The sequence below is a fragment of the Dipodomys ordii genome, unplaced genomic scaffold (genome assembly GCF_000151885.1).
Source record: "Dipodomys ordii isolate 6190 unplaced genomic scaffold, Dord_2.0 Scaffold79, whole genome shotgun sequence".
NCBI classification, from domain to species: domain Eukaryota; kingdom Metazoa; phylum Chordata; class Mammalia; order Rodentia; family Heteromyidae; genus Dipodomys; species Dipodomys ordii.
This window is the reverse complement of record NW_012267295.1, coordinates 3,205,275-3,214,611: the sequence shown is the minus strand read 5'-3', so window position 1 is coordinate 3,214,611 and position 9,337 is coordinate 3,205,275. Positions and strand designations below refer to the sequence as shown.

The 9,337-nt window shown below is 47.0% G+C and overlaps 1 protein-coding gene across 1 annotated transcript in view; it reads right to left on the bottom strand.

Annotated features, from left to right (window-relative positions):
* Fam227a (family with sequence similarity 227, member A) overlaps positions 1-8,741 on the bottom strand; it is a 37,528-nt gene extending 28,787 nt beyond the window's left edge. The window contains exons 1-3 of the mRNA XM_013024791.1: positions 8,646-8,741; positions 4,226-4,312; positions 831-900 (exon numbers count right to left, since the gene is read on the bottom strand). Of these exons, the coding sequence (XP_012880245.1) occupies positions 831-900; positions 4,226-4,312; positions 8,646-8,741 (253 nt within the window). The remainder of the gene's footprint in view (positions 1-830; positions 901-4,225; positions 4,313-8,645) is intronic.
* Between the last annotated feature and the right edge of the window lie 596 nt (positions 8,742-9,337).

Sequence of the window (9,337 nt, the reverse complement as noted above, 5' to 3'; positions counted from 1 at the left end):
GGTGGTTTATTGGAGATAGGAGTCTCACGGTCTCTCCTGCCCGGGTTGGCTTTGAACCGCGATCCTCAGATCTCAAACTCCTGAGTAGCTAGGATTACAGGTGTGAGCCACCAGCGCCCGGCTTGGCCCTTGATTCTTCAGCTGCAAAACCTATTCAATGGCACCTACCTCCCAAGTGGACCATTATGAAGACTTCACAAGGACTGCCAGTGCCCGGATCACATGTCACATAGTAGGTGGGTCCTGCATCATCTCCCTACTTCTTTTCTTGACATCATCAGGAAGTCAAAGATTGTGTGTGTGTGTGTGTGTGTGTGTGTGTGTGTGTGTGTGTTGGTACTGGGGCTTGCACTCAGAATCTGGGCTCTGTCCCTGAACATTTTTGCTTAAGGCTGGTACTCTACTGCTTGAGCCATGCTCCACTTCTGTCTTTTTGGTAGTTAATTGGAAATAAAGAGTCTCAAGGACTTGCTTGCCTAGGTTTGACTTTGAATCATAATCCTCAGCTCTCAGCCTCCTGAGTGGCTAGGATTACAAGTGTGTACCACTAGTGCCTGGCTTCAAGAAGTCAGAGTTAAGACTCCTTCAGAGGCAGGACAAAAAGATCATCATCTACAACTCTGGAATTATTCTCTGTTGCATTTCAAAAACTGAACAATCAGAGTTAAGGGTATAGCTCAGTGGTGGAGCCCTTGCTCAGTGTGTGCAGGTCCCTGAATTTAGCCCCCAGCATCACAGAATGCCAAACCAGAGCCAGGGCCTAAAAAACTCAATACTAAAAAATCAAACTCCAGACAAACACTGCTAAGGCTTTGAGAAAGTATTTTTGCCTCTGTCTGCTGGGCTGCTGCGACTTTTCTCTTTTAAAATATTCTTCTCCATCTCATATTTCTCAATCGCCTTCAAAAATCAGAAGAAAAAAAAAGTGGCATTAGGGGTTAGTGTAAATCCTGGGGAAGGGAAGGGCAGGGGTTGGAGGGGTCCAGGTCTTTTTACTTGTTAGTGTCCAAAAGGCTTGGAGCTCCCATACCGGGGGCCGGGGGGAGGGGAGGAGAGAAGCAAAGTCAGCTTCATCTCTTCCCCTAGGTGATAGGACCTGTGGCCACTGATGTCACTGACAGCTTCTTTCCCTCCTCCACATCCCTCCTCAGTGTTACCAACACATCTCCCAAACTAGCACCCTCTTTTGCCCACCCCCTACACCTCTGAGAAGTTAAAACAGAATTCTGATCACTGCGTCATAGGTTATAAGCCATCGTTTGATCTCTCAATAGGTGTAGGTAATAATAGCTACCTTCCAGGGTACAAGCATGTAAAGTGTTTACAGTGTATTTGAAAACACTAGCACCAGCCTGGCACAGGCAGCTCATACCTGTAATCCTAGATACTCAAGAGGCTGACATCTGAGGATCACCGTTCCAAGCCAGCTCAGGCAGGAAAGTCCATGAAACTCTTATCCCCAATGAACCACCAGAAAACCAGAAGTGGCTCCATAGCTTTGAGCAAAATGAGATCAGGGACAGAGCCCAAACCTGAAATTCAACACCACCACCACCACCACCCACCCACCCACCCCCAACACTGATAAACCAAAAACAATAATAAAAGCCCACTAACACAGCCAGGCACTGGTGGCTTATAACATTACTCCTAGCTACTCAAGAGACCAGGCTGGATGCCAGACTGAAAGATTCTTTTTTTTTTTTTTTTTGGTCATGGGACCTGAACTCTGGGCCTGGGTGCTGTCCCTGCGCTCTTCAGCTCAAGGCCAGCGCTCTACCACTTGAGCCACAGCGCCACTTCCGGCTTTTTCTGCTTATGTAGTGCTGAGGAATCGAACCCAGGGCTTCATGCATGCAAGGCAAGCGCTCTACCACTGAGCCACCTTCCCAGCCCCTTCTAAAAGATTCTTACCTCTAATTAACCAGCAAAATGCCAAAAGTAGAGATGTGGCTCAAGTGGTAGAATGCCAGCTTTGAGAGAAAAAAGCCAAGCAAGACAAGACTTTGAGATCCTGAGTTCAAGTTCTAGTACCAGCATGGGCATGCATATGCACGCACGCGCGCGCACACACACACCTATCACAGGAACAATCAGGGCTGCTCCCTACCAGGTAGTTAATGCTATGGATTGGCATACGGTCAAAAATCTTCTCTTGATCTAATTCCTCACCCCCCAATATAATAAAAAGAGAAGGAAAGATGAAGCCAGTGATTCTCTAGTTGTACTGATTGAAAAACCAAGAGGCCAGCCAGCGCTGTGCTTGGATAAGAGAGTTACCTCTGTTCCAGATGCTGAAAGACACCTCCAGGGCAGAGTGGATGCTAAAGAAACCACCTGGCAGTGAATGCTGGGTGGGAAGTGAACTACACAGCAGGACCAGGAGGAATACAAAGGTCATGGCAGACGGTAACCCAAAGAGGGAGACAGGATAGCCCAAGGACGGGTTGCTGGCAGTAGGCAGTCAGTGCTAGCCCAGTTGACCAGCTTCCTGGGTCACGAGCAAGAAGGACCAGGAAGGGGTCCTCCCGTCCAGGTCACATGGAGACTCCAGGCTGCTCCTGGCAGCCCCATCCTGGTTGTGAGTGACAGTCAAGAACTCCCAGGAGGGCTGGGAATGTGGCTTAGTGGTAGAGGGCTTCCCTAGCACTCATGAAGTCCTGGGTTCCATTCCTCAGTACCACATACACAGAAAGAGCCAGAAGTGACAATATGGCTCAAGTGATAGAGCCCTAGCCTTGAGCAAAAGAGGCTCAGGGACAGTGCCCAGGCCCTGAGTTCGAGCCCCAGAGTGGTTAAAAAAATCAAACACGCAGGAGAGCTGAGGATTCTAGGCAGCCTCCTGCCAGATCCTATCAGGGAAAGAGAGAGACCCTTCATTGTTTCTTAAGGTTTAAGTTCTTATTTTAACTATATACCCACCAAGGGCTTGGGCAAGCCTCGAGTCCCTGGCGCTGTGCTTAAAGACACAGTGACTGAGCCAGGCGCTGGTGGTTCATGCTTGTAATCCTAGCTACTCAAGAGGCTGAGATCTGAGGGTCACGTTCAAAGCCAGTCTGGGCATGAAAGTCCATGAGGTTCTTATCTCCAATAAACGACTAGAAAACGGGAAGTGGCACTGAAAGTGTAAAGTGCTGGCCTTGAGCTGGAGAGCCCAGGACAGTGCCCAGGCTCAGCGTTCAAGCCCCATGACTGACACACACACACAAAAAGACACATTGACTGGGACAGGGAGTGAAGTAGGACAAAGGTCAGGCCTGTAGAAACTGCGAGACTACTGCAGAGGAAGCTGACTCGCTGGAAATCTGAGGGTCAGCTGCTGCAGGCCAGCGTTGGGCCCAGACTGCCAGTGGGTGACCTCTACTATAGCTGAAAAAGCTTGTGGGTTCAGCCGTGAACTTGTGCACAGCACACAGGATTCCCCAACAGTGGTCCCCCTCATCACAGTCTTCCCTCAGCTGCCAGCTATGCAGTGAGGTGGGTCACCTGGCTGACTGCCCCAGAGGCCTCACAGCTTTGAGAACCAGGTGCCTGGCATTAACTCTTGGTCCGTGGCTATTACTTTGCTGTTCTCATTTAGAAATATCTAAATCTATCTTAGAGATTTTTTTTAGATCAATGTCTCATACTTCTTAATTACTGTAAAAGAGAGAAATAATCAAATATACACTGGTGCTCCAACCAAATATAGTCAGAAAGATGGTGTTCCTCCACCTTGCCTGAGCTGTGTCACCAGTGCTTCTTGCTGAGCCCCTGCCCTCCCCACCACCCAGCTGTGTGTGCGCATATGTATTTGAGAATTCTTGGAGGGCCCTGTTTTATATATTTTCTAACAAAAATGAATAAAAAGCAGCTTTTAAATTTCTAGTTTGCAGCCTGGCATGTAAGGAGCTCAGCAGTCATTGCTCTGCTCTAACAAGTACAAAGCAACAAAGCAGAAGAAACTGAACCATGTTTTAAAATAAACAAAGGGTCTCCAAGCCAACGCAGCTTTTTTTTTTTTTTTTGGTCGGTCTTGGGGCCTAGATGTTGTCCCTCAGCTCTTTAGCTCAAGGTGAATGCTCTACCTTTTGACTTTCCTGCCTGGGCTGCCTTTGAACCATGATCCTGAGATCTCAGCCTCCTGAGTAGCTAAGACTACAGGCCTGAACCCAACACAACTCTTGAGGACCCCCAGACCCTTCCTTCCCAGAGGCCTGGCCTCAGCCCCAGTGCCACAACTCACCAGGCTATTGGTCATCTCATTGAGACTCAGGTCTATTCCACCCATCTTTTGGTTCACCTGCTGCATGGAGCCAATAAGGCACGCTAGGAGGCAAGTTTGTTAAGGAATCTCTCCACTCATGATTTCCTCTGCACACTTTTAATCTTGTTAAAGTATGAATGAAAATCTATCATATTGTAGGCATCGTACCCACAATGCCACTTTCCTAGAAACTCTTGGAATCTCGGGACATTCTGGAGGGGGATGGACAGGATCTCATTAAGTAGGCCAGCCTGCCTCAAACTTGTGATCCTTTTTTTTTTTTTTTTGGTCCAGTCGTGAGGCCTAAACTCTGGGCCTGGGCGCTGTCCCTCAGCTCTTCAGTTCAAGGCTAGCACTCTACCACTTGAGTCACAGCGCCACTTCCGGCTTTTTTTCTTTTTGCTTATGTGGTGCTGAGGAATCGAACCCAGGGCCTCAGGCATGCAAGGCAAGCGCTCTACCACTGAGCCACCTTCCCAGCCCCACTTGTGATCCTTTTGCCTCAGCCTCCTAAGTAGCTGTAACTATAGGCATGGAACACATTGCTTCCAATGTTTTTCACATACGTACTTTTTTTGCACAATTACAATCTCAGTGAAAGCCTGTTTTACTCTCTGTCTTCTACTCTCACTTTCCATATAGCTAAAGGATCTTTATAACAATCATTTTCTTTTTTTTCTGCCTGGATCTAACTAATTTTTTCCCAATTCTTTATTGTGATTAAGTGATTAAATAATATCCCAAATTTCACAGTATTGTGGGATAGTGATGCTTAGTTAAAGTCACAAACACATTCTAACTTTCATGGGGCAAATTGTCTATTGTGGTCTATCACATTGATGAGTTCTATGAGCTTTGCGATGTAGTTATTTCTTCCGCATTGGGTGATATGTACATTTCTTTTGTTTTGCATAGCATCCGCTGTTTCCTCTTTCCCACTTGTTCCCTCCCTCCCACCACTGTCACTGAGTTGCTTAGTTCATTTTAATCAATGTCCAGTGCAGCTGATGGGTCCTGCTTATAACAATAATTTTTAATAACTCTCTACTAACCCATTTTGAATATTCGTCTTCATATACATAACTGTTCCTTGGCTATTGATATTGAAGCTGTTTATAATTTGTGTGTGTGTGGGTGTATGCTGGAACTGGGGTTTGAACTCAGGGCCTGGACATTGTCCCTTAGCTTTTTCATTTAAAGCACTCTACCTCTTTTTTTTGGGGGGGGGTCCGGTCGTGGGGCCTGAACTCTGGGCCTGGGCGCTGTCCCTCAGCTCTTCAGCTCAAGGCTAGCGCTCTACCACTTGAGCCACAGAGCCACTTCTGGCTTTTTTTTTTTTTCTGCTTATGTGGTGCTGAGGAATTGAACCCAGGGCCTTATGCATGCAAGGCAAGCGCTCTACCACTGAGCCACCTTCCCAACCCCTAGCACTCTACCTCTTTTTTTTTTCTGTTTTTTTGTGTTTTTTTTTTTTTGGTCGGTCGTGGGGCTTGAATTCTGGGCTTGGGCACTGTCCCTGTGCTCTTCAGCTCAAGGCAAGCGCTCTACCGCTTGGGCCACAGCACTACTTCCGTTTAAATTTTTTTTTTGGTCGGTCGTGGGGCTTGAACTCTGGGCCTGGGCGCTGTCCCTCAGCTCTTCAGCTCAAAGTGAGCGCTCTACCACTTGAGCTACAGCGCCACTTCCGGTTTTCTGATGGTTTATTGGAGATCGGAGTCTCACGGTCTCTCCTGCCCGGGCTGGCTTTGAACCTCGATCCTCAGATCTCAGCCTCCTGAGTAGCTAGGATTACAGGCATGAGCCACCAGCGCCCAGCTAGCACTCTACCTCTTAAGCCACACTTCTATACCTGTATGTCCAGCTTTTTTGGTGGTTAGTTGGAGATAAGGGTTTCATGGACTTTCCTGCCAGAGCTGGCTTTGAATCTCGATCTTCAGATCTCAGCCTCCTGAGTAGCTAGGGTTATAGATGTGAGCCACTGGCACCCAGCTCTTTATAACTTTTTGTAGCAATAAAACATGTTGTGACGCATGTGGTCATGTACAGAGCTGTTTCTTTAAGAAAGATTATCAGGTGAGGGATGATTAAGTCAAAGGTTACCCTGACCTTGTTTACCTCCGTTGAAACATGCTCAGTTTTATGGACTCTCTTGCTCCCCTCTGAACTTATACATTTTTTTTTCTGTCTTAGCTCCAACTGCCTCAGATAGAATATCTAGGACAGAGCCTTTATAAAGGCCTATAATCCTATCACTCCAGTCCAGAATAGCTCACTCTTTTACCCTCCTCCATTAGGCTCAAGTGTTCTTACTGATCAGAAGATGATTGAAAAGAGAAGACACCAAGAAGGACCTGACAAGTCACGGAAAGTGAAATGGAGGATTAGGGTATGATATGAGGGATCAGAAAGAAAGAGGGTGCATTAGGAAGAGGCCCGGGAAAGTGAGACCCTGAAGCAGATGTAGGTGCTTTGTAGTTTCAGAGAGGTACAGAATGGGAGGGGGACAGAGGGACACACTTTGTCTGGAGGCCACCTGGCTTGAAGGTATGACACTGGTTATTTATAACCAGAGAGTGGAGAGTGCTACTTGCAGGGTGGGCTCCAGGGTTGCCAGGAGATGGGCTTCTGTGATGCTGGAACACATTTCAGAAGTGACATGAAGCTCCATGAAAACAGGACCAGGGAAGGCAGGTGCTGGTAGAGCCTGGATGATATCAGAGGGGCAAACACTGGGCCCAGGCAGAAGGGCTGACTGGGGAGGAGAGGTGGGGTCAACCAGAATAAAACATTGACAAAGATGGAGTCACATGTGATAGTACACACCTATAAGCACAGATACTCAGGAGATGAAGACAAGGAGGATCTTGGTCCATAGTGGCCCTGGCAAAAGTCAGTAAGACAGTATCTCAAAAGCAAGCCACATTTGGTAGCATACACATGTATTCAGGAGACAGAGGTAAAGGGATTGAAGGTCTGTGGTTGGTCCAAGGAAGAAGCCATGGAGACCTTATCACCTGAAAAGTAAACTAAAAGCCAAAAAGATTTGTGGTTTTACCTCAAGTAGTAGAGCACTTGCCTAGCAAGTGCAAGGCACTGAGTTCAATCTTCAAATGCTACAGAAGCCCAGGGGGCTCCCAATACCGCAGCCCATAGTGGCCTGGCCCAGGACTTCCTAGTTGCTATCTATTACATCTAGAACAACCAGCCTTTGGAAAGGAGCTGGAAGGAGACAAAACACAATGAACTTCTTTTCTCTTCTTCTCCATTCTTTCAGTAAAAATATTCAGGCCTTCGTCTTTTGGGGCTCTTTCTAATTAAATCAGTTATAACCAAATTAACTGGGAACTGGGAATATGGCTTAGTGGTAGAGTGCTTACCTACCATGTGTGCAGCTCTAGGTTTGATTCCTCAGTACCACATAAACAGAAAAAGCCAGAAGTAGCTTGTGGCTCAAGTGGTAGAGTGCTAGCCTTGAGCAAAAGAAGCTCAGGGACAGTGTGCCCAGGCCCTGAGTTCAAGCTCCAATACTGGCAAAAAAGAAAAAAAGAAAGAAAGAAAGAAAAAAGAGAAAAGAAAAAAATTAACTGGGTTCATAGCCTATAATTCTAACTACTCAAGAGGCTAAGATCTGGGGCTGGGAAGGTGGCTCAGTGGTAGAGCGCTTGCCTTGCATGCCTGAGGCCCTGGGTTCGATTCCTCAGTACCACATAAGCAAAAAGAAAAAAGCCAGAAGTGGCGCTGTGGCTCAAGTGACAGGGTGCTAGCCTTGAGCTGAAGAGCTGAGGGACAGCGCCCAGGCTCAAAGTTCAGGCCCCATGACCGAACCCCCCCCCAAAAAAAAGAGGCTAAGATCTAAGATCATAGTTTGAAGCCCATTCAGGCAGAAAATCCATGAGCCTCCAATTCTCACACACACACACACACACACACACACACACACGAATGGAAGTGGAGGTGTGGCTCAAAGGATAGAATGCCAGCCCTGAGCAAAAAGCTAAGGGAGAGGTCTGGGCTTAGTGGTAGAGTTCTTGCCTAGCATGCATGAAACCCGGGTTTCCATTCCTCAGTACCACATCAACAGAAAAAGCTAGACGTGGTACTGTGGCTCAAGTAGTAGAGTGCTAGCCTTGAGCAAAATAAGCTCAGGGACAGTACCCCTGAGTTCAAGTCTCAGGGCAGGCAAAAAACAAAAACATCTCAATTCAAAATAATCCTTATAGTCCCATTTCAAATGACAACTAGAATTTAAACATTTAGGAAAACATATAGTACAAGCTATATAGACACAAGCATAGACACTAGCACTAATCACTGCTCTGAGGTCTGACTCCTTAGTGCATGTGGCCAGGATACAGGGTGGATGTTCCTTTAAATCCTTCCTCAGAGAATCCTCCATTGCCTGCCGGATGCGCAGTGAGGCGGTCAGGTGCTTATCTATGGGTATCATTGGAAAGTTGGTCTCGTTGATGACTTCCAGATGCTTCATAAACTCCATTGTCCAAATCTCACAAACTGGCAAACGAAGTTTTCATGTCTAAAAGCTTCTCTTTTCCCACTCCTATCTTGTTCTTCCTTCAGTCAGCCTCCTGGAAATCACAGATAGTATGGACCCATCTTAGAAAACCCAAGAGAGAAAGACATACATGTACTCACCGTGGGATAACCATTTGCCTCTTGTCTTCCTGACAGAGGAGGTGACAGGGTCCTGCTTTTGTTGCTTCCTTTTGTTTTTGGTAATTGGAATTTTCTATTTTAAGAGATTAAATTTTAGCCAGGTACTGGTGGCTCACGACTATAATCCGAGCTACTCAGGAGGTTGAGATTTGAGAATTATGGTTCTAAGGTAGCGTGGGCAGAAAAGTTCATGAGACTCTTATTTCCAATTAACTATCAGAAAACTGGAAGTGGGGGCTGGGAAGGTGGCTCAGTGGTAGAGCGCTTGCCTTGCATGCCTGAGGCCTTGGGTTCAATTCCTCAGCACCACATAAGCAAAAAAAGAAAAAAACCAGAAGTGGCGCTGTGGCTCAAGTGGTAGAGCGCTAGCCTTGAGCTGAAGAGCTGAGGGACAGCGCCCAGGTCCAGAGTTCAGGC